The 24,118-nt window shown below is 53.9% G+C and overlaps 2 protein-coding genes and 1 long non-coding RNA gene across 5 annotated transcripts in view; 2 read left to right on the forward strand and 1 right to left on the reverse strand.

Moving 5' to 3' along the window:
- The window catches only part of C3H17orf113 (chromosome 3 C17orf113 homolog), a 45,953-nt gene that overhangs the window by 652 nt on the left and 21,183 nt on the right, over positions 1–24,118 (forward strand). Inside the window, exon 2 of one of the 2 annotated variants that reach the window (XM_081577626.1) lies at positions 21,976–22,045. The gene's annotated coding sequence lies outside the window, so the exon portion shown is untranslated. Of the gene's footprint in view, positions 1–16,580; positions 16,715–21,975; positions 22,046–24,118 lie in introns of those variants that run through there. The other variant, XM_081577625.1, reaches the window with a different exon arrangement.
- The window catches only part of ZNF385C (zinc finger protein 385C), a 56,804-nt gene that overhangs the window by 626 nt on the left and 32,060 nt on the right, over positions 1–24,118 (forward strand). The window contains exon 1 of one of the 2 annotated variants that reach the window (XM_081577628.1): positions 16,551–16,714. The exons of the other annotated variant lie outside the window; for it this stretch is intronic. Within the exon in view, the coding sequence (XP_081433754.1) occupies positions 16,681–16,714 (34 nt within the window). The 5' untranslated portion in view covers positions 16,551–16,680. Of the gene's footprint in view, positions 1–16,550; positions 16,715–24,118 lie in introns of those variants that run through there. 2 annotated transcript variants of the gene reach the window in all.
- LOC145541365 (uncharacterized) lies at positions 14,066–21,106 on the reverse strand. The gene is made up of 3 exons (XR_014078955.1): positions 20,826–21,106; positions 17,062–17,117; positions 14,066–15,739 (listed from the first exon to the last, which is right to left on the reverse strand). It is a non-coding gene; the product is annotated as an uncharacterized LOC145541365 (long non-coding RNA).

Consider the following 24,118-nt stretch of genomic DNA (forward strand, 5'->3'; position numbering starts at 1 on the left):
AGATGTTTTCTGTGTCCAAGTCCCAGAGTCAGATGGTGGAGGTGATCACAGAAGTGGGCCTTATGGTAGAGCTGGGTGCATTTGCACCTTCTGTGTCGAGATTTGGGTTGTAGGCAGGTCCTGACTCCTAGGACCACAAGGAAGCCATCCTAGAAAAGGAGGTCCTGGGCTGCCAGCTCAGATGTGATACTTCGCACTCTGAGCCACAAAGGAGAGTCAGACTTTGGGTTTTGGTGCTGTGTCAGGGTAGAGCAGAGAACCCCGGATTGTAGAACTGGAGGAAGGTCAGGATGTTGCCATCTGGGATCCAGCCAGGACTCCTTGGACCTTCTAGAGATCATCGCAAGCCAACAGATAGACCAAGACCCAACTCAGGTGGGGCAGGGGGGCTTCCTGTGTCTGAGTAGTTTTCCCATTGCATTGTCTCCTCTCACCACATACACCATCATTGTCGGAAGTTCTTCCTCATATCTGACCTTCATCCCTTCTGCTTCTGTGTCAGCTTTTTGCTACTAGGAGGCAACGGAGGCTATAGTGGAAAGAGTGGCGGCTCCGGGGTCACTTAGTCTTGGGCCCTATCACCTCTATCTACTGAGTGACCTTGGGTGAATTAGTTCACCTCTGAGTTCGCTTCCCCATCTGTAAAATGGGGATAATAATAGAACCCACCTCATAGGGTGGCTGCAAGGATTAGATGAGACCATGCACCTAGAGCGCTTAGCACGGTGCCTGGCGCCTGGTGAGGGCTCAACAAGTATAAGTGTCCCCTCGCCTGTAGGACAGCAAAGCCGATCTGCGGGGGGTGGGGGTGGGGTTGGAAGTTCTTTTTTAAACTTGGCCAGAGAGAGCAGTGCCCTTCACCACCCCCCACCACCACCCCACCCAGCCCCTACTGGTCTCTGGATCTCAACTAGATCTGTCTGAGCTGCCCAGGGCCCTGCACCACCTTCTCCCTTAATCACCCTGCTTTTTGTCTCCAGGGTGAGGAGCGGGGTCCCTGCAGGGCAGGGACCAGTGGCAGCCCACTTGGGGAGGGCTGTGTCCCAGGGGAACAAACTGACTTAGAGACCCAACCGAAAAAAACAGCCTGTTGTCATCACCTCCCTGTCTTCCCCATGTCCAGAAATCCACAAGTTGGGATCAAGCTGCACTCAATTTTTTTCAGGAAGATAAATAATACAAGTGACTGGAAGTCCTCCTTGGGGATTGTCCAAGCTGCCCTCCAATGAAAAGACAGCTCCAGTCCCTGGCCTGAGCTCTGGAGGCTGCCAGAGAAGGCTGGGTCTAATAAGCACCCTTAAACCTGGGCAAGGGCGGGGGTGCCCATGCCCTGGCTTCGTGCTTTCAAGGGCTCTGCTCTGGCCCTCATCTTGCCATCCCTCTCCCTGTGGGATGAAGAGTAGTCAGCAGGGCTAAGGGGATAAGCCTGAACATCCCCTTCGAGACCACACGCCCCATACCTGTGATGCAAGAGGTCCCTGCCCAGAAGGTTGCCAGCTTGCTCCCAGTCCATGTAAGCCTCTTCCTTGAGCTTGTCCTCCTCCAGGCAGGTCATGCCACTAGTGTGTGCACCCCTGGCCTTGAGGGAGGGACACCTGAAGATGGCTAAGGGGCAGCTGTCTGCAGGGGGTGAAGATGGAACCAGGCTGTGTGCTGACGCTGGGCGTCTACCTCCGTGCATGTGAGCCTCTTGCAGTGCAGAAAGCTGCCGGCTGTAGGAAGGGGGCAGCTGGCCGGGGTCAGAGTGGGAATGGAGCTCTTTCTCCTTACACAGAGTTGTTCTGCAGAACTCCCAGGAGTCACAGGAATCTAAATTGGAAGCTGGTCTTCCAGGTTATTATGAAACTGTATTTGTCAAGGTGGGAGTTTAGAATGTATTTTATTTTAGGCCACACCACATGGCTTTGGGATCTTAGTTCCCCAGCCAGGGATCAAAACAGTGAGAGTGCTGAGTCCTAACCACTGGACCACCAAGGAATTCCCAGAATATATTTTAATTAGCAGTTTACTAGCTTGATTTATAATTTTTAAACATTGCAACATGGGTAGGTGGGCCCCTCTCTGTCCTCCTGCTCCAAGCCTTGCAAATGTTAGGGATGGAGCCCACAGCATCAGAGACCAAAACTGTTATTTGGTGAATTCGCTTCCTGCTCTCCCTGTCCTAATAGCACCCCTCTGAAACTGGGCTTAGGACACGCCCACCTGGACCATGAAGGAGTTTCAAGGTGAAATGAAGACTGTCAGCTGTCACCGACAAGCGGTGCCCCCATGGGTCTGCTGACCTCATTCTCCCTGCCAAAATTGGGACATTTAAAAAATGTCTCCTGTGATGCTTAAGAGGGAAGGAATGACGGGGAGAGAGGTTGCTTATCTCCTAACTGTGAAGCTGATGTGAGCACTCACTGGACCCAAGGAGCAAGGAGGGAGTTCAGTGGGGGCTGCAGCAGGTGGAATGGCAGTTAGACAGCAGGAAGATGAGGACTGGGCCCCACTGTCTCTCTGGCTGCCTGTCTTAGGGGGTGCTGGACTCGCAGCCAGGAAGGGGGCCGTGTTTCTGGAATGTGGGTCCTCCTGTAAGTTTGGGTGGGGAAGAGTGTGGGGGCCAGCTGGTCAGGCAGTGGGAGTCGTCCCCAGCAGGCAGGAATGGCACATTGGTCTCAGCCATAGCCGAGTGCCCTGTGGCACCTGAACACACCGTCTGTTCAGAAGAAGAGACGCACAGCCTTTTTGGGGTCGTCTCTGACTCACTCTCAGATTCTGATTGGGCTGCTCGAGGATCAAACCTGCTGCCTTGGCCTCATTAGAGCTGTGAGGTGCGTGACTGAACTGGACACACACACTCACACTCAGACACACACCCAGGCAAGCGTGCCCACCTACAGCAACCCACAGACGTCACTGTGCATGGTAGTGCACCCCCCCATCACCGTTCCAAGTGCAATCTGGGCTATGGATCCCCCCCAAGGACCCACTCTGATATGTGGGCTATGCCAATCCCTTGCCTTCCCCACAGTTCACATTCTCTCTCCCCTATTGGTGACTTTTCATTTCACCTTGGGTGACCCGCCAGCTCCAGTGGCCAGGGCTTGGCTTACTTGAGGGTGGCTGGCGGCCAGACGTCTTCAGGGGTTCAGCGCTGGGGACGGGAGGCAGCCGTGCCACCCTCCTGGGACTCCCGGCAAGCCCCACTGGGCTCAACAATCAGCCCCTCTGCTCCCCCGAGGCTGGAAGGGAGTGTCTCCGGGTCCCCGTGCAGTTCTGGGAGCCTCTCAGCCTATAAGCATGTCTGTCCGTGTGTCCCGCGTGCTCTGGGGGCGGCCCTCCCCCTGCGCTCATGTCTGTTATTTTCTGCCTGTCTCTTAGTCTCTTTTTCTGCGTGTCTCTGCCCTTCCATCTGTCTCTGCCATGCACACACGTCTCCTCACTCTCCATCACTCTCCTTGTCCCTCAGCTCTGTGTCTCTGATGGTGGCGACGTCTCACTAGTTCAGTACCTGTTGGTCTTTCCCTCGCCCCATCTCTGCCTCTAAGTCTGGATCTGTGTCTCTCCAACCTCTGTTACTCTCACGAGGCATCCCAGGGGAACGGGGCAGCCGAATGTCTCTGACTGCAGAATAAGGTGACAAAACTTCCCCGGGCACTGTCATCACCTCTGGGCCCTCCAACTGCCAGGAGAGATGAGGACTATCGGGTTCCAGGAAGGACCCCGAGGCTGGTCCACCTGCCCTGGCTCCTCTCTGGAGAACTTGAGAATTGGGGGCTTTGGTTTCTGACTGAAATATTCAGTATTTTCTTCTGCCACAGGGCCCAGGGTCACAGGCCTGGCAGCGGGGCTGGGGGTTCAGAGTGTTGAGGGGGAGAGCCCTTGTCTGTGACCTTGAGCCGAGGGAAAGGTGTTGGGGACTAGGAGCCTTCCTCAGAGGGAGGCTGAGTTGATGCTTTTCTTTTTCCTCGAAGCAGCCAAGCTCAATGCACCCACCCCAGGCTCCAGCTTCCAGATCCAAACCACTGCTGTGCTCCCCGCCCTGTTCCAGACATTTCTGCCAACTGCCCCAGGGCCTCGGAGCCTTGTTCAAACAGCCTCCTTGCCCTGTGTCCTGGCCTCCTCACTTCAAGGGGCCTCTCCTCGCTGCCATGGCCTCTGGTACAGGAGCAGCTGTGTTGGCTGTTTGTTTATCTGACTAAAGTTTCCTTGGGTGGGGTGAGGACCAATTCCATAGGTGCTTTTTTCCCCTCTGCAGATGCCCAGACCAGAAACCAGGCCGACCCTGCGGTGCCCCCACTGCCCTCCCCTGGCCCCCTTCAGCCTCTCCTACCTCCCCAGGCCCCACGCATCTCCACCCTCCTGATCTCAGATCTGTTGATCCCTACATCTGATGCCAATGAACCCCTCCCACTGGCCAGGCAGGAGACGAAACTATGACACAGCCCCGTACCCCCATCCCTCACCTAGGGCAGGGGAAATACCCTGAGATGGTGTTGGGAATTGGAACCCATGAGTTCTCTGGGTGTTCCCAAAGAGAAACACATGGAGTGTGGTCTTCAGAAAGTGGGAGAAGTCTGCCCGCGTGCCTACCCACCCTCTTTGGCCGAGCTTGGAGCCAGCGGTAGAATGAGACTTCAGGAAAGGATTAATTCTCTAATGGGTTTGGGGACCCCTCCCAGGATTCATCCCAGAATGATCTCCCTGAGACCCCAAGGGTCTTTCCATCCCTGGACTTTGTATGACAACGTACTACGTACAGAACCGCTGCATCCTGCCCCATGAAACCTGGAGAGGTCATAAAATCCCTAATCCAGGCAGGGTCTGGACTCGACCCTAGTCTCCTCATTCTCCACCCCTAGGCCTCCTCCTGGGATGGAGCCGGAGCTGCTCTGTGGGCAACAAGGAGCCCAGGCTGCCTCGACTTTCCCTTCTTCTCGCCCTCACCCATGCCTGCTCCACCTCCACAGTCTGTGATGGAGAGTCTGGTCCCCACCCATGTCTCCAGCAGGGAAGGGAGTGTAGGGGCCCGAGTCTTGTGACCTCATTCTGAGATCTGCTATCCTAGTTAGCAGCTTCCTGAGGGAAGAAGGACACCAGAACCTTTCAGAGATGCTTGCATACCATCTGGGTGCTAATTGGGAATGGGAATGTCCCTACTTGAGGCCAGGGACAGCTATTCCAGGGCCACAGGATGGGGTGTGGGGGTGGAGAGGCCAGAGGCGGGGGTCAGGAAATTTCCCCAAATAGCCTGGCCAGCAGCCAAATGTGGAAGCTAGGCCCGGGGGAGGGGGGCCACACAGCCCAGCTGCGGGGGGGGGGGGGCAGGCAGCTGGCCAGTTGACACATGGTCTTAAACCTCAAGCTGGGCAAGGGGCAGAAATTAAGAAGAACCGGTACCATCCCCTCTTTTCTGCTAAAATGGACTTCTCTGGAACTTGCGGTGGAAGACTATGTCCCTACCCTATCTCTTTAACTCTCCCACGGGCCTTTTTAAGCCCTAACCCATCCCCCAGTCCCTCAGTCAGGTGACACTGATTTATTAATTCATTCAACAAATATTTATTGGGACTTCCCTGGTGGTCTAGTGGTTAAGACTTTGCACTTCCATTGCAGGGGGGCACGGATTTGATCCCTGGTTGGGGAACTGAGATCCCGCAAGCCACATGGCACAGAGAAAAAAACAAACAAAACCCCCCCACAAATATTTACTGAGCACCTACCATGGGTTGTATTTGCTAGGTCCTGCCCTGGGAATTCAAAGAGGAATAAGATGAGGGGTGGGGAAGCAGGGATAAGAGAGCATGCAAGGAGGCAGGCAGGGCATCGACCTTAAAAGGGGGAGGAGGGAAGGCCTCTCATGTTATTTCAGCATCAGCTATGAGAGGGAGAGGTAGAATCCAGGAGGAAAACAGAGCTGCAAGCAGAGAACAGGTCTGGAGATCCTCTGAGGTGAGGGAGAGCTTACTATGCTCTGGTAAGAGAAAGAGCCAGTGTGGCTGTAGCAGAGTTTATCATAGCAAGGCAGGGAGGGGCGCAAAAACAGATCCGAGGGGCACGGGATATTTTGACCCCAAGGATGTTTTGAATGCAAATATTTGAAACCAAAACATACCAACACTGAAGACTTCTTCAGAAAGTGCTTTCCCGTTTGAACTCTGTTCATCCAATTTAATTCCTTCATCAGATTTTTCCATTTTTTTCCCCTGTATGGTACAAATTTCCTTTTTTTCATTCTATTTTAACTTTATTAAAATTATTTTCACCGGCATCAATCCTGTATAGATTTTGCAGCCAAGAATTGATTCGCTGATCAATTTCACAATGATTAAATGCCCCCGACCCTGCTCTCCACCATTGTGTGAGTGACTGGGTAAACTCCTCCAATTTTGGAAGCTTTGAATGTAAAAAGAGATTTGTGTTCAAGATTGGATTCTTGTGTCCACTTTAGCCAACAACAAGTTTTCTTGTATCTGGTTCTAGCTGTTACCAGTGTTACTTGTACCAGCCAAAGTCTTAGGTGGAGAGTTGCATTTATATCTCAGTTAATCTGTGGGCAGGATCACGGATTGCAGAGAAGAAGGGTTTTAGGGAGGCGGTTTTAGGAGCCAGATCTCCTAAAGTAAGAGAAGCCCTTGGAGGTTTTAGGCAGGAGAGTGACACATTCAGATTCGCCTTTTAAAATGTCTCCTCTAGGGAATTCCCTGGTGGCCCAGTGGTTAGGACTGGGTTGTTTCACTGCTGAGGCCCAGGTTCAATCCCTGATCAGGGAACTAAGATCCCACAAGATGCATGGTGCTACCAATCAATCAATCAAACACAAAAGCTCCTCTGGCCATGAGGAGAACAGACTGGGAGGGTAGTAGAGGCAGGGAGGCTGATGAGGAGGCTGTTGTGCCAATCCAGGTGGTAAAGAGAAGTGAACAGTTTGAAGACAGGTTAGGGAGATAGAAAGACGGGGTAATCCCATTTTGCTTCCTGGATCCCAGCACAACCCTCCCCACTCCCCCAGAATGTCCTCCATGTCATTTCTCACACCCCAGCTCCTGCCCCTCCCTTCCTCTGAGGTCCCAGATACCCCAGGGTTAGGCCACTTGAAGTTTGCACAGGGTGGAGACCAAGAACTGGGGTGTTTTCCTTGGGGCTCTCTCCCAGTCTGTCTCCTGGCTGAATGTGGTGAGGGAGGGTCAGGGATGCCCTGCTGAGGTTGGGGTTCAGGGATGGGATGGCCCTCAGATCCACCCACCCAGAGCACGTGGCTGGAGCAGCCAGGGAGACCACAGACTTGGCCATGAAACAGACCCAGACACAAGGCACTTGTCTGATCCGTGGCTCTGAGCTCTGGGTGTGACCCTGGGCAGGGGTACAAAGGGGCCTCTGTCAGTGCAGGGCACCGAGCTCACCTGGGCCAGGCCAGGCGCTGGAGGAATGAGGAGGTGGGCCTTGAGGTGTTTGAAGAGAGAAGGCTTGAAGTAACTGACCTGAGGTTTGGGTGTCATCTGGGGCAAGTCATTTCCTGTCCTTGACCTGTCTGCTCACCTGTAAAATAGAATCTGAATCCCTGCCTCCCAGAACTAGCTGCATTGTCAGGACTGACTATGTTGACTAAAGCATCACTTTCCTGGAATCATGTATTTTAAAATATTATTTAACAAGCACACATACTGATCACCAGGAACCTGTTTCCTAAACACTGTGAAAACGTTGACTCATTTAATCCCCATAAAAACCCTCTAGGAAAGATCCTATTTTATCCTTGAATCTGCCTGCAATGTGAGAAGATCCATCCTTGGGTTGGGACGATCCCCTATAGAAGGGCATGGCTACCCACTCTAGTATTCTTGCTGGGGAATTGTCCATGGAGAATTCCATGGACAGAGGAGCCTGGCGGGCTACAGTCCATGGGGTTGCAAAGAGTCGGACACGACTGAGCGACCAACACTACGGATGGGGAAATTGTGGCACAGAGGTGGCCAAGGTCACACAGTTGGGAAGTGGCAGGAGTAGGACTTGAACCCAGTGTGGGGATATACCTATATTATGCTGTTTCCCTACAGGAAGGGGTGAGTATCCTTTAGGCCAGGGAGCCCAAGCACAGGGTGGGGGACCTGATTCTTCATCGGGGATGGAAGGGGACTCAGGAACACCTCTGCCTTGGGGAGCATAACCGTGCAATGTCTCCCCTCCCAGGGCCTGGCCCCTAGGACAGGGCTGTGAGTGACCAGAGGCCCAGGACAGGAGAAGAGGGTGGAACAGGGAGTTGCAGGAGCAGGTCACAACCCTGCCACCTTTGGCCCAGTTGTGGGAGCAGCTGTGACCAGCAGAGGCTGGGGTAGGTTGGGTATGCTTTCAGCTAGGACTGGTCATACCTGTGGGGCGCCAGACTTGGAGCCACGTGGTTGGAGGAAGGCCAGGGTCTGGCTGGACAAAAAGCATGGACATGTAACAGAGTGGAGTCGGGGGTTTCCGCCAAGGGGCTGAGGATGCTGGAGAAACAGACCCCAAGTCCACAGCGTTAGGACTTTTAGTCTTCATGGAAAGCCTTTGAGCATGCGCAGAACCTGACTAAGAAAGGAGGCGGGGCTAGACGGGGTAGCTTACCTCCTAAGCAACAGGTGGTCCAGTGTGGGCGTGGCTCAGCATTGCACGTGTAGAGCTGTGAGTGCCAAGCTCTGAGCTGGTACTTGCTCCTCCAGACGCATCTCTAGGCCTGTCTGCTCTTCGGAATCACCTGGATGCTTGTTAAAAAGGAAGACGCTGAGCCTCACTCCAGATTCTGAATCTGAATCCCTGGGATGAGGGCCCAGCCCAGGATGCCTGACAAGCTCCCTGGTGATGCTCAGGTAGCCAGGCACTTGGGAAAACTGCGGGGCGATGGGTTCTTGCCCTTGGCTGCGCATCAGAATCACCTGGGCAGAAGTGAAAATTCCTGGTGCCCAGGCTGCAACCTGGACAAATCCCATCAGAATCTCTGGGGAGGAGTCTCGTCATTTTCAAAGCTGCCCAGGTGATTCCAGTGAGTGGCCACAGTTGAGTATCTTCAAGCAGCCCTGACCCTCATCTCAGGAAGCTCTGGGCTGAACTGTGCCATTCTCAGAAAGTCCTTCCCTGGCCACTCGTTCTCCCTGACCTTGTGTATTTATCCACTTATTGACCTGACCATCCTCCTAGATTGCAAGCTCCGTGAGGGCCCCTTAAAACTTTTGTTCACTGCTGCATCCCCTAGGCATAGAATGGAGGGCCTAGCATATAGAAGGTGTTCAACGTGTTTATTGAGTGAATTTATCGAGTCCCTCTTCTGTGCCAGGCCCAAAGGGAGATACTCTCCATATATCATCTCAATTTTCCCAACAACTCCACAAGGTAGATACTTTTTGTACCCATTTTACAGATTAGAGAAGCAAAGCGACTTGCCCAAGGTCTGACAGCTCCAGAACCCAGGCTCTGTCCTGGGCCCTGAACTGCCTCCCAGCCAAGGGCTTTGGGCAGCCCCTGCTGTGGGAAGCAGCCTGACAGCCTGGAGGCTGAACGGAGAGCCTGGGGGACCTGGGGCATGTTGACTCTCAGCCCATCCCCAGGGCGTTTCTTGGAAGCTCTCTGCTAGTTTTGAAAGGCCTCCTTTATGGCCTGCAACGGCTGTGTGCTTCCACCCACCCGACTGATTTGAGAGGAGGACTCCTTGATGCGGTCGGCAGCTGCTCCTTGGCCAGCAAGATGGACCATGGCCATCCCACCATCTCCCTCAGCCAGTGCCCTTGGAGGCTCTCCCCTCCCTCCTGCTCCAGGTGACCCCGGATTCCCAGGGTCATTCTCAGTCCCCCCCCCTGCCTTCATTCTTCTGGGGTTAGCATGCGTTAGGTTCAGTTACTTATACTGAGGAAGAGGGGAAGACCTCAAGGTCCAGGGAGGTGGGAGAATTCTGCTGGACAAACTAACCAAAGAAAAGCATCAGGAAATGAAGGGTGGGTTGGGGAAACTCAAAGATCTAAATTTCCTTAGGGTTGATCCTGGCTGGTAGTCAGGGCCTCTCCAGGCCTCTTCTGAATGCAGCTCTTTAAGTAGGAAGGAGGGTAGCCAAGGTTCCAGTGAGGACCCCTGGGCCCTCAGCCATTCCTTCTCTTCCATGGGGCAGTATAAGCAAGTCCCCCCAGTAAGGTGACTGCCTTCTAGCCTGCTGCTGTTGCAATGAATATTCTGGGGAGGGGGCCGCCCCTGCTGTGGACACCCCAGCCCCTAGCCTCCTCTCCTCCTGCTCCAGCCTCTCCTACACAACCCAGGCAGCTTTGCCTAGCTGGGTGAGGAGGTTGAAATAATGTCCGTTGCGTTGGCAACGAACACAAGTTGGATATAACTCTGGACTAGGGAAGACTGAGGACGGGCTGGCAGCCTTGAGTGGCAGGATGATGGGCAGGAGGGGAGGGGTCTAGTCTGGATATGCAGACAGGCACCATGTGTTGGGAGAGGAGATTATTTGTGAGGTTTCAGGGGTTCCACCCAGGCCCGTTTGTCTTTCCTCTCTTTTTGCCCCATTAGTTTCCATTGCACAGCTGTGGGGAAGTTCTTTCTGCAGTCTTACCACTGTCCCTCCTGCTTTAACTAACAATGTCATCCCCTCACATCATAATGGCTCTTTATAGCCTGCAAGGTGTTTTCTATTTGTTATCTTATTTAATCTTCTCAGCTATCAGCCTTTGGTTAGGAGAGTTATTATTAGTTATTGTTAGCCCCATTTCATAGATCAGGAAACTGAAATGTGGGGAAAATGGCCATGTTCTCAGTCACAGGTCAGTAAGTGGCAGAGTTATATGTAAGTGCTTGTTTGCCTGATTACAAGTTACTCTGGTTTTCATGAGGCCCCCCTCCTCAAATTACTCTCACAGACACACACATACCCTTCACCCCCAGCTCCTCACTCTTCCATGTCACCACAATTCAGAAGCAGCCCAGGCCTGAAAAGGTCATGGTGTCCATCCCCCTGCCTCTAGGCTGGTGCAGTGGAGCCTCCATGGGGCCCGTATCTGGAGCTCATCCGGCCATGGTCCAGGAGAGGGTGATGGTGGCAAAGGCGGGGGAGTCGAGGGTGTCAGCTGCTGCTGCTTCTTTTTGAGCAAAGACTTTTAAAGGTTAATGTGATAATCCCATCCTGATTACTGCAAACTGAGGACCTCATGCTCATCCAAGAATCTATTACTAGTCACGCAGGAGGGGCGGGGAGACTGCGTGGGGCCCACCCCGCCTCCCCACTGCCATCCTCACACATGTTGAGGGGGGCCGAGCCTTTCAGTTTTATGTTTTGTTTTTAGTGGAAAGAGGTGTTTCTAGATTGTGGTAAGGATGCTTTGGGTCTCCCTACTTCAAGACCTGGACCAAGGGATCCCAATCCTTCCCTTTTACATCTAAGTTACTGTTCTAGGAGGGGCTGCTGGTGGATCTGGATGCAAGGCCAGAGGTCGCAGAAAATCAGGGAGGTCATCACACCCCCTGCCCCATCTTCCCTGCTGGGCAACCAAGGCCTGTTGCTGTTGTCCCACATCACGCCCAGAAGTAAACCAATTAGCACCGTGTCTGGTTCTGTGTTCCCAGTGCCTGTCTCATTATTTGGGGATTTATGTCTCGGTCACCGTGAAGGACGACTGTCCCGGTTTCCACTGGGGGGAGCCCGGCCAGCCATAGAGCCCAGCGGGCGACAGGAGGTGGTGCCGTCCTGCTTGGGGGCAGGATGGGGATTTAATTTCAGGGGGATTTGCAAGCAGTGGGGAGCCGCCCTGGGCACATGGTGGCTTCAGGCTATTTTAGGAGGCAAAAGACTGGCCCTGTGGGGGGAGGGCTCTCAGCCTTTAGCGATTCTGCCCTTTCAGTGGGAATAGAGAGGACCTGGGATGGAGGAAGCAAGCCCACCTGAGGTTGGGGCTACTCCCGCCTTCCTGAAACTCAGGGCCCCAGAATGAGTCTGTACTTCCGACCCCAGGTGGGGCAGTGAACAGAACACAAGCTGCTGACTAGGTAGGGGTCTTTGGCTCCTCTCCTGAGCCCCTCTGTTGTAGGCTTTCTAACTGGGGCCCTTGGTATTATTAGAAGGAACAATTAATAAACCATCTCATACCTTTGTGATAGGAATTATTATATTTACCGAGCGCTTAGGGAAGGCCCCATGGCACAGGGAAAAGGGCACAAGCTTAAGGCCAGACACACCCGGCTCCCATTCTGTATGGGTCACTTCCAAGCTCGTAATGCGGGTTATGTAAGTCCTTTCACCTCTCTGAGCCCCAGTGCCCTGTCTCTAAAACAAGGACTGTAACACCTCATAAATGACGCCTGTGTTATTAACTGGGCACAAATTATGTCAGGCACACTGCAGGGATGATCTCTCATCACCCTCTGCCATGTTATGATGTGTTAATTGTCCCGTTTTACAAATAAGGAAACTGAAGCTCAGAGAGGGAAAGTAACTTGCCTCGGCCCACACAGCCAGAGCAAGGAACCCGATCCATTTTCTGTGCCCACAGTGAGGGTTGGTTCATTCCTTAAATCCAGTAATATGTGTTGGTTGTCTTTGATGTGCCGGCACTGTTCTAGGGCTGAGGATTCACCACGGACAAAACAGAGGAAACAGAGGGACTTCCCTGGTGGTCCAGTGGCTAAGACCCTGCACTCCCAGTGCAGGGGCCGGGGTTCGATCCCTGGTCAGGGAACTAGATCCCATATGCCACAACTGAAAGTTCCCACATGCCACAACGAAGATCAAAGATTCTGTGTGCCCCTCCCACAAGCAGCCAAATAATAAATATTTTTTAAAAATACAGAGGAAGAGGAGATAATGGGATGAGACTGAGCAGCAGGGAGAACTGAGTCAGCCAGTTAGAGACACAGTGGCTTTATTTAGACTGAGAATTATTTTCTGATGGCGTTTTCGGGGGAGGGTGACAACTAGAGGACGGAACCCCTCCTTGGAAGATGCTAGGTAGGAAAGGGAGCGCCAGCACTCCAGCACCTCCAGCTGTCAGGACTAGGAAAAGGGTTTCCATGTTGTCTTCCTCCTCACCCCACATTTATAGGAAAAAAGTCTGGGTGTGTTGGGATAAGGCACCATGAGATAGAGGGAAGAAGGCCTAGTGTTTAGAGTCAAACAGATGGAGTTCAATTTCACCCCTTTCTAGCTGTGTGACCTGGGGCAGGTAAACTAACCTCTCAGAGCCTCCCTTTCCTTATCTTTTTAAAAAAACTATTTATTTATTTTTGGCTGTGCTGGATCTTGGTTGCTGTGCACGAGGGTTTTCCTCTAGTTGTGACAAGCAGGGGCTACTCTTCGTTGTGGTGCATGGCCTTCTTATTGCTTGAGGAGCATAGACTCTAAGTGGGCGGGCCTCAGTAGCTGTGGCACATGGACTTAGTTGCTCCTCAGCATGTGGGACCTTCCCGGACCAGGGATCGAACCCGTGTTTCCCGCATTGGCAGGCGGATTCTTTACCACTAGGCCACTAGGGAAGCCCCTTTTTCTTATCTTTAAAGTGGGGAGAGGAATGCTGACTTTTCAGGGCTATTTGGGAGGAGAAAATGGATCAATAAAGCTGTGGGAAGGGGCTGGAAAACAGAAGGCTCACAGCTAGGAGATGTGGTGTGTGTGTGTGTGTGTGTGTGTGTGTGTGTGTGTGTGTGTGTGTGTGTGCAGGGTCGGAGTTCGGGGGCGTGTTATCCTGGTGTATCTAGGTGAAGCCACGTCTTTGTGGTGGCACTCAGCTGGCACCTGTGCTCCTGTTGAATGATTTCAACAGGCCGGGCAGAACAGGAGAGCCAGCAAGCCTAAACACAAGGTCTGGTGCTCACAGTGCTAGAGATCGCTCTTTGGGTGACTAGATTGGGAGGCTGAGCTCGCCAGCAATGACATGAAAATAAATGAGGGAGATTTCATGAAGCCTTGGCTCTCTATAGATGACTCAGAAGTGCAGAAAAGTTAACAGTGGGCAGCATTAATAGAGGACAGGATAGACGGTGGGGGGAGGTGATTCTCTCCCTGGCTCTGTCCTAAGGAGGTCATTGAAAACCTAAATATGTTTAAGAGGGATATGAGTGGGATCATAAAACCTCTGTAGATAAGTTTTTATTGAGTTGAGCGGTTCAAGTCACTTGGTCACCATGCAGGGTACTGAGCAGAAGGAAATGAATAAAGGCCTAGAACTAGCCTCCTCAGCACAGTGGTATAGCCTGGGCAGGGTCTGGGTGACACAGTTCAATACAGCATGGTAAGTGCAGTGTTAGGGTCCCATACAAGATGCCCTAGGAGCATGTAGGAGGGGCTTCCTGGAGGAGGTGGCCATGTCAGGGGAAGAACAGCTGAGGGAAATGGGTCTCTTTCACTCAGCGGAGAGATCCCTGAAGAAGAGGCTGCCAGCCATGTTCAGCTGGCTGTGGCAGGTGGGGTGGGCTTTTTCTGCATTACCAGGGAGCAGATCTGGGCTTCCCTGGTGGCTCAGCTGGTAAAGAATCCGCCTGCAATGTGGGAGACCTGGGTTCAATTCCTGAGTTGGGAAGATCCCCTGGAGAAGGGAATGACTACCCACTCCAGTATTCTGGCCTGGAGAATTCCATGGACTGTATAGTCCATGGGGTCGCAAAGAGTCGGACATGACTGAGTGACTTTCACTAAACCACTAGGGAGCAGATCTAGAACTCTTGCATAGGCATTACAGGAAAGCAACTTTCAGCTCCCATACTGATGGGCTTTCTGTCCTTGAGACCCTCCATCAGTGGGACGGGCCGTCTCGTGAGGCAGTGAGTGCCCCATCATCAGCACGTTCAAGCAAAGGCCAGAGGGTAACTCATCGGGGACAAGTTACAAAAGGGACAGGATGACCTCTAAGATCCCTTCCAGGTCTGAGCAACTGCATGCAGTTTGCCATGGACAGACACAGGATGTGGACTGTGACAGAGAGATGTGATCGGATGGGTTAGAGGGTGGGCGTGTTGTGGGTGCGCTTGCCAGGTACTGTCATGTGACTGTCAGCTCCACTCTGCACTTATTGGTTTTTGAGTAACCCCTTCACTGAGATATGTCACATACCATACAATTTGCCCATTTAAAGTGGACACTTTAACGTGGCTTGACTCTTGGAGTGGAAATGAATTCATGCATTCATTCCACAACTCTTTATAGAGCATTTATAGGGCTTAGTGCTGGGGCTTCTGATACCTGGAAAATAAAAGCCCTTCCTGCATGGGGGAGACAGGTAAGTGTCCAGGCAAAAGCATTGCATCTTGGGAGATGTGCTAAGAGGGAAAATAACCAGGGCCTGGGATAAAGAGTAATTGGGCTGGGGAAAACGGGTTCTGGGGAGGTGATAGTGGAGTTGAGGCCTAAGTGGCAAGGAAAAGGCCTTGTGAAGTTAAGGGGAGAGTTCCAGGCTGAAGGAACAGCAGAGACCTCAAGACAGGAGTGAGCTAGTGGCTGTGAGAACCAGAAGAAGTGCTGGGAGCTAGCAAGTGAGACATTACCAGGGCTCCCCATGGTGAGACCTCCTCTCTGGAAGGCCTGATTCACACAAAGCCTGGCCGGAGTGTGAGATGGGAAGAACAGCACTGGTCCATCTTCTTTAATACAAGAGCCATTCCTGTTGCCTTTCCTTGAGACTCTCCAGTAATGGAATGATGGCAGGTGCTGTTAGGAGGTTATGCCATCAGCCGCTGCCTCCTGTCCTTCTCTGCTTGGCTTCGTTCTCCTGTCTCATGCCCCAGTGTGGGCCAGAGCCAGTGCACTGATTCCCTGGGAAGAATCAGAAATGATCCTCAGCCACATACACCAGTGATGTTTCCCCAATAGGCCCACTGATTTAATCCCCTGACCTCTGGACAACCTGGAGTCTCCCATTTGGTCCACACTTCCTGTGTGACTTTGAGCCAGTTACTTAACATCCCCAATCTTTCATCTCCTGGTCTGTAAAATGGGGATCAAACCAGTCTGGGGCAAGTTGTTATGAGGATTGAATGCCATCCCTCTTGGCACTCAGGAGGTACTCCATGAATGTCAGCTTCCTTTTTCTCCCTGAGCTTCCCCCCAAGAGAGGGGCTGGTTTACAAAAGGGTAGGGAAGGCTTCCCAGGTGGCGCTAGTGGTAAAGAACCCGCTTGCCAAAGCAGGAGACGCCGGTTTGATCCCTGGGTCAGGAAGAGCCCCTGGGAGGGCATGGCAACCCACTCCAGTATTCTTGCCTGGAAAATTCCATGGACAGAGGAGCCTGGTGGGCTACAGTCCATAGGGCGGCAAAGAGTCTGACCGGACTGAAGCGACTTAGCATGCACAGGCAGGGAAGGTCACAGCAGGCCAGTGGGGGGTGGCCAGTTTGGGGTCCCCTCCCCCCAACTCTGGGACCCTTTGGAAGGTGAGGGGCACTCAGGGCTGGCCAGCCAGGGGTAGGGAGGATACTCACCAATGGGTCCAGCCTTGCCGCAGGAGAGCCTCTGGGTCTCCCCTGGTCTGCTGCCCGGGGAGCCCCAGCGCCAGGCCTCTCTCCCGACCCGCTCGCCTGCGCTCCGCTCCGGGCGGTGCGGCTCCTGGCACCTGCTCCCCGTGGGCCGCCCAGGGGCGGGCTCCGGGGACGCGGCGGCTGCCCCGGGACGCGCGGGCCCCGGACTCATCCGCCGCGCACCTCCGGGAGCCGGGAGCCGCCGAGAATCCGCACCGCCCCGGGCGGCCGCGGACGACTGGATGCGGCCCTGCTCGGGTCGGAAGCGCCCTTCAGGTAGGCGCGGGCGCGGGCCGTGGGACCGCACTCCCGGCTCCCCATCCCGGACCGACGCGCCCCTGGGACTGAGCGCCCAAGGGGGCCCGCGCGCGGGGTGGGGGTGTAGGTGGCTGCGTAGGGCTGGTGGCAGCAGCGAGGACCCTACCCTGCCTTGTGTTTTGGGAAGGTGGGCGACAAGAAAACCGGAAACCGAGGCTGGGAGGGGGGACAAGGGTGATGGCCAGAACTTTTCGCTCCCAGGAAGTCGGGGACGGGAGGCTGGCGACCACAGGCCAGGGACAGCGAGACTCATCCCGAGAAGGGGACCATTCTCCGCAGACAGGGGGCTCGACCACAGAACCTACCTTTTTTGTCTAAGTTCTTTAGAGACTCCAAAAATCAATGCTCACCCCATCAGCCCCTGAGATAGAACAGAAAGGAAGGGATGTGGGATGGGAGGCCTATTGTCTTTTGGGGGTGGGTGGGTGCAGAGAGTACACTCATCTTCCCCAACAACCCCCCCTCATCTCCATTATTCACAGTCATTGGAGGCTGCCTTGCCTGCCCCTCCTCTTTCAGGGTCAGAAGCAGAGGTTGGCCCTCTTGGCCTTTGCAGGAGGCAAGATTCCGACCCCAGTCCCACCCCACCCCACCCCCCGGCCCCCACCCCCCTCACCCTGACAAAGCTCAGTCGCCGGACCTCTCACCCTCCTCCCTCCAGCTCTCTCTCTCTCTCTCTCAACTCATTCTCTCAGCCCCATCTTGGAAGTGCTGACCCTGAGGCCATCACAATGAGGAGCCTGGTTTGGGGGAGTTAGTGTTCAGTCTTTTGGGAAGTTGGACCGGGAGAGCAGGCAGTGGATGAGGCTGAACTGTGCCAGGGTCCTGGGAAGGGGGCTTGGTAGGGGGAGGTGGGTCTCCTGTACAGATCAGGTTCCTAGGCCTTGCCTGGAAGCAGAAGTCAGAACAGGAGACACTGAGGCTAATTCCCTCGCCCCCACCTTAGAGGCAGCTGTTCTGTGTTGCCACTGTGGGCCCTTCGAGGAGGGATGCAGCTTAGACAACAAGAAAGACTTCCTTCCGGAGGGTGGCCAGAGGATCTTTCAGGGGAGTATCAGCGTCCAGGAGAGGCAGCCCTTATCTTTGGGGTGTCTGGGGGGAAGGAGGCCCTCTGGGACTCCCAGCCAATAGGGGGTGAGGATAGCCTGCGGGATGGTGACCTCACCTCTGGGCCATTGCTCTCCGTCACCTCTCATGCCCTCTCTCTTGCTTCCTTGGAGCCGGAGTGTTGACTTTCAGCACCACTTAGCCAGCTCACTCCTGAAAACCCCAGCACCCAGCCATCCCCAAGGAAAGGTGACAGGCTTTATCTCTCATTACTTCGGATGGGACGACAGACATGGCTGCCTTGGCTTGTCCAGTGAATCCCTCCCACGCCCACCCACAGCAGCAGACAACTGGACCAGCTGTGGTCCAGCCCCAGGGCCTCCTGCCTGGCAAAGTAGGGATGTGTGGGCTGGGGGTGGGCATGGCTGCCCCCACTCGGGCCATCCCACTCCTCTAGCTGGGAGTCTCTGACTCCTTTGGGGAGTCTTGGGTATGACTGTGGGTGACCCCAGCTCTCTGGACCATCCCCTGGGGGTTGCCGTTCTGTGGGGGCCACACAGTGAAGGGGGTTGTCACCCTTCCTCACCCTGCAATGTCATCCTTGGGAGAGCAGAGTGCTTGGTGGTGGCTCCTTGGGGACTTGCGGGGGGCAGCCAGGCCCAGGAGGGCTCACACTCCACCAGGATATGAACAGACGAGGCCTCTCTTCTTCCAGACACGACCCCACACTCCCGCCCTGTGAGTGATGGGATGGGGGCCGTCAGGCTGTGCACCCCTTCCCCTTGCATCATAGGATGAGGCCTGTCGTTTCGATTGTGAGCCTCAGTTTCCTCATCTGTAGAGCCTCACAGGGTTGCTCTGAGGGTTAACAGAGGTGATATCTGTCCAGTGCCTGGAAGGCAACGGGCACTCGCCACAGGGCAGTTCTTTCTCTGTCCCCACCCCGCCTTCCTCTGGGTGCTGAAACAGACAAATACAGCTTGGCGTCCCCCCACCACCCCAACCTTAGAGGCAGCTGCTCCATGTGGCCACTACAGCACCTCCTGCAAGGGACCTAAGAGATTAGCCCAGCCCAACCCCCTCTCTTTAAAGACAGGGAACTGAAGCCCAGAGGGGCAGGGACTGGCCCGAGTTTGGCCAGCCAGCCAGGCTCCCTTCTCAGAGGCAGGGCTGGGGACCTGGCTTGGGGAGGCGAAGGATAGATATTGGCAGACCTGGGGGAAAATACCAAAGTGTGTGTAATTGGGCTCATTAAGGATTAGGAGAGGGAGCCCTTCAAGATCTGCCAAAGGCTGGGGACAGGCCTGGAAGCCTCCTCTCCTGTTAACCGTTTGGCAAAGACAGGTCTTCCCCAAGAACCCCCTTCCCCAGGATGCACCAACTCCCTGCTCTGCACTCATGGCCTCCGAATTTCTTTCTCTCTAGCCATCTTTGGGTGGTGCGGTGCCCAAGGATGCCACTGAAACCTGGGGCCTCGAAGTCCACTGTTACCCAGCAAGAAGGGGTGGAAATGGACTCTGGGGCCCTACCTGAGTGCTCCCTTCCCCCAACCCCCCTCTACCTTCATGAGGACAGACACACAGACAGCAACTTCCTCTGTGTGCTGAGTCGTGTCTGACTCTTTGAGACCCAATGGGCCATAGCCCTCCAGGATCCAGGCAAGAATACTGGAGTGGGTAGCCATTCCCTTCTCCAGGGGATCTTCCCGACCCAGGGATTGAACCTGGCAGGCAGGTTCTTTACCACTAGCGCCACTGGGAAGACAGCCACCTTGGTCTCCATCAACCTTCCTGCACTGGCATGAGCCTGCCTTCAAGTGGGTGGCTCCCTCCCTGGTCCAACCACCCCCCCCCCACCCCTGCTGCAGGAAGGTGAGAACAGAGGGAACTTTGTCCTCTTCCCGTGTAAATTACAGACAGACAGACACCTGGGCACACCCATGCTCTTTTTCTCTGCTTTCACCAGGTCTTTTCCTGAATTAAGTCCACTTCTCCCCCTGTCTTCATACCCTCTCCTCCTAGGCTCTCTGGCTCTGGCCCCCTCTCCCTGCCCAGGGGGTTGGCACCTCCCTGCCTGGCATCTGGGACGGTAAGGGCTGGGCAGCCCTGAGCCTCCCCAGGAGCCCTTCTTTGCATCCGTAGTCCCCCTCCCCACCCAGCAGTTCAAACCAGGACATAACAGGCTTTAAAGTGAGAAAGAAAGTGAAATCGCTCAGTCGTATCCGACTCTTTGCAACCCCATGGACTATAGCCTACCAGGCTCCTCCGTCCATGGAATTTTCCAGGCAAGAGTACTGGAGTGGGTTGCCGTTTCCTTCTTTAGGGGATCTTCCCTACCCAGGGATCGAACCCAGGCCCCCTGCATTGGGAGTTCAGAATCTTAGCTGCTGGACCACCAAGGAAGTCCCCCAGAAGCAGTTCTTACACTGCCTGTCCGTGTACTTTGAAGCAAGTTCTCTCCCCTGCTCTGGGACTCAACTTCCTCTTCTGTTAAAGAGAGCATATCCTGTCCAAATGTGGGTCCAGTGAGGGTGAGTCATGCTGGTTCTGAATAGGAGCCAGCACAGGGTGTGCTGACCTCTTAATGCTCACAGCAGGGGTTAGGCCGACATGTGTGTGCGATAAAAACTGCCCACCCCTCCACATTTCTGGCTAGGAGCCGTGGCTGAGCTGGAGTGGTGGAGCTCCGGAGAGAACAGCTGGGAAGCCTGTGTTAGGCAGGGCAGGCTGCAGCAGGCCCAGCAACCTGGCTGGTGGGTACACAATTAGCCCCAGAATCCAGGCGGGCCCTGTGAGCCCAGAGGCTGTATATCATGGGGGTTTAATCAGCCCTGTGGCAGATATTTGTCTGCTCTCTTGGACCATGTCCTGGGCCTGCCTGTCATAAACTGCACTGAGATTTCAAAATACCACTGTCCCCCTGCTGCTGGGGCAGCCTGCTCTCCTGGGCAAGGCCAGGAAAATCTCACTCTCCTGAAGACTCTTCCCCCTGGCTGATTGCACCCCCACCCCCATACTCGTACCTGGTACTTTCTTCCTGGTCCGCTTTCCTTCTGAGAGAGCAGGGGAAGACTTGTAAAGGCAGGAGAATAGCTGTAATGACCTCCATCTAGAGGTGAGAGGATGTAGAACCTTACAAGGTGATGGAGTGACTTTCCTGTGTGCCCTCTGTGGGCAGAGCTGTCCCCTGTTCTCCAGACATGATGCCCAGGAGTTTGTTATGGCTCAGAGGGGCAACCTAGTTGCCTCAGAAGTGTGAAGGTGTGGAGTCTACCCTCCTGGGTCGGAGTTCTACCTCTTATCTTCCCGCTCGACGCTAGCTGCGCCATCTGGAGGCTAACTCTGGTACTGCAGTCCAACCAAGCCTGCCTGTAGAAGCAGCCCCTCCTACCGCCTTGGTTTTCACGTGGTGTTCTCCTGCGTGCGTGTGCGGTTGCTGTGCTCAGTCGTGGCCGACTCTTTGCGACCCCAAGAACTGTAGATCACCAGGCTCCTCTGTCCATGGGCTTCTCTAGGCAAGAATACTTGCCTGGAGTGGGTTGTCATTTCCTCCTCCAGGGGATCTTCCCGACCCACGGATTGAACCTGTGTCTCTTTGTCTTCTGCATTGGCAAACTGGTTCTTTACTACTTGTGCCACTTGGGAACTCTGTGCATGATTGTGTCCACATTTCCCCTTTTTATAAGAACACCAGTCATATGGGGTTAGGGGCCCACCCTAACTCCATCTTAACCTAACTAATAGCATTTGCAATGACCTTATTTCCAAATAAGGTTGTATTTCATATTCTGAACTGCTGGAGATTAGGATTTCAACATACGACTTTGAGGTGGGGACAGATGTTCAGTGACAGTCTCATTCCATGAGCTGGGCACAATGACACCCGCACCATGACTCAGCTACACTGTGACATGCATACAGAGTGACACAGATTCGCCTCAACAGACAACAGGGTAACCGAGACATTCACAGTGACCCAGGTACACCGTGACAGACGGTGTCACATAGGGTGACAGACAAAGGGACTCCATTCACAAGCTGCAAAACATAGACACATCCTAAATTAAAAAGAACCAATGTTTATAGGACTCTGAGAGGTATTTTACAGAGAGCAGCTCATCTAATCCTCACAATGTGAATGACTTGGGAACTACTCATCACCCCATTTTACAGATATACAAATGAGAGGACTGAGGCTCCAGTCACACAGCCAGGAAGTGACAGAGCTGAGATTCAAAACCAGGTAAGAGTCAATACAGAGCTAGTGCTCTTAATTGCTGTGCCACTCTGTTCCATTTACCCACAGTCCCCACACACATAATGACAGCCGATTTTGTGGGAACATTGCCCACAGAAGTGACAAGAAGTTTACTAAGAGCAGGAGGTGGGGTCCAGGGACTACAGGCAAGGTTCTTGGCTGTGAACTTGAGAAATTAGTTTGCTTTGTTGGGACGTGGGCTCCACCACTAGGCATGTGGCCTTATAGGAATGTTATGGCATCACTTGACTTCACTGGGTCTAATTTGCAAAATGAACACAAATCTAAAGACACAGGAAATGCCTTTTAAGAGGATGTATTAGTTTGCTCAGGGCTTCCCAGGTGGCACTAGTTGTAAACAACCCTCCTGCCAGTGCAGGAGATGTAAGAGACACAGGTTCAGTCCCTGGGCGGGGAAGATCCCTTGGAGGAGGGCATGGTGACCCACTCCAGTATTCTCGCCTGGAGCATCCCATGGACAGAGGAGCCTGGCGGGCTACAGTTCATGGGGTCACAAAGAGTTGGACACAACTTAGCAACTTAGCACAACACAGCAGCACGTTAGTTTGCTCAGGCTGCCGTAACAAAGAACCACAGACTGAGTGGTGTAAACACCAGCTATTTATTTTCTCCCAATTCTGGAGGATAGAAGTTTGGGTTCAAGGTGTAGGGTTGGTTTCTTCTGAGACCTTGTTCCTTTGCTTGTAGACAGCCATCTTTTTCCTGGGTCTTTCTACTGTCTTCTCTCTGTAACTGTGTCCAAATTTCCTTTTTTTTGGCTGCCCCATGAGGCTCATGGAATCTTAGTTCCCCAATCAAGTATTGAACCCACGCCCTTGGCTGTGAGAGTGCAGTGTCCTAACCACTGGACCACCAGCGAATTTCTGAAATTTCCTCTTCTTAGAAGAGCACCCGTCATATTGAATTAGGGACCACCCTAATGACCTCATCTTAACTTGTTTACCTCTTTAAAGGTCCTCTCTCCAAATACAATCACATTCTGAGGTACCAGGAGTTAAGACTTCAAGTCATGAATTTGCGGGGAGAGAGGACAGGGGTCACTGGGCACACTTCTGCCCATATAAGAGAAATGGGCTCAGTCACTCCTCGCTCAGGCCCTAGCCATGGGGCGGCCCGAGTCTGGGGGAGAGACGCAGTTCCTGACCTCAGGAATCCTCTGTCCTGGTGGGGCAGACACAGACCCTGCCCTCAGGAAGCCCCCAGCTGAAGCAGAGGCAGGATACACACACACAGATTCTGGAAGGAGGTGAAAATCAACCCAGTTCAGTCCGAGGAAGGTCACGAGGCAGAACAGAGGCGGTTAGAGGCAGAGAAGTCTAGTGGGAAAGGTTCAGAAAAGGGAGTCGGAAAGGAGAAGGAGAGGGGCCTGGAGGGATAGTGTGCATGCTCTGCAGGGCCCAGGGTGTGTGTGTGTGTGTGTGTGTGTGTGTGTGAAAGGGCTGTGTTCAGCACCCCAGGCAGCAGGGCCCAGGTTTCCACTGAAAACACCAACTGTTGCCATAGCCCGAGTGGCCAACACAGCAAGGGGTAATGGGAGCCACGTGGAGAGGGGTGGGGATGGCTTCACATGCTGTCACTGTGTCACCGTGTGTGAATGTCACTGGCGCTGGGCACTGAGAGGCTGGGTTTCTGCAGTCCCTCCTCTGGCCCAGCGGCTCCTGCATCTCCAGCAGGTGCCACAGGCCTGCCTGTCCCGGGATTGTCCGCGTCTGACCTGTGGCAGGGGCTGAGAACAGGGCTCCAGGCTCCCCCAACTGTGACTCTACCAGCCTCCCTGCTGCCTGTCCCTCAATTCTCTGAGGCCCAGTCCCCCTCTGAGTGCTTTACTCTGAGTCCCTAAGTGTCAGCCTCCCAGTGTGTGGCCATTTCTTTTGTTTTAAATCTTTTATTTTTTATTTTTTTTTAAATTTATCTGACTACAACAGGTCTTAGTTGCAGCGTGAGGGATCTAGGTCCCTGACCAGGATTGAACCCAGGCCCCCTGCGTGGGAGTGCGGAATCTTAGCCGCTCGATCACCAGGGATGTCCCAGTGTGAA

The sequence above is a fragment of the Giraffa tippelskirchi genome, chromosome 3 (assembly GCF_054371585.1).
Source record: "Giraffa tippelskirchi isolate mGirTip1 chromosome 3, T2T-mGirTip1v1.2.pri, whole genome shotgun sequence".
Taxonomy (NCBI): domain Eukaryota; kingdom Metazoa; phylum Chordata; class Mammalia; order Artiodactyla; family Giraffidae; genus Giraffa; species Giraffa tippelskirchi.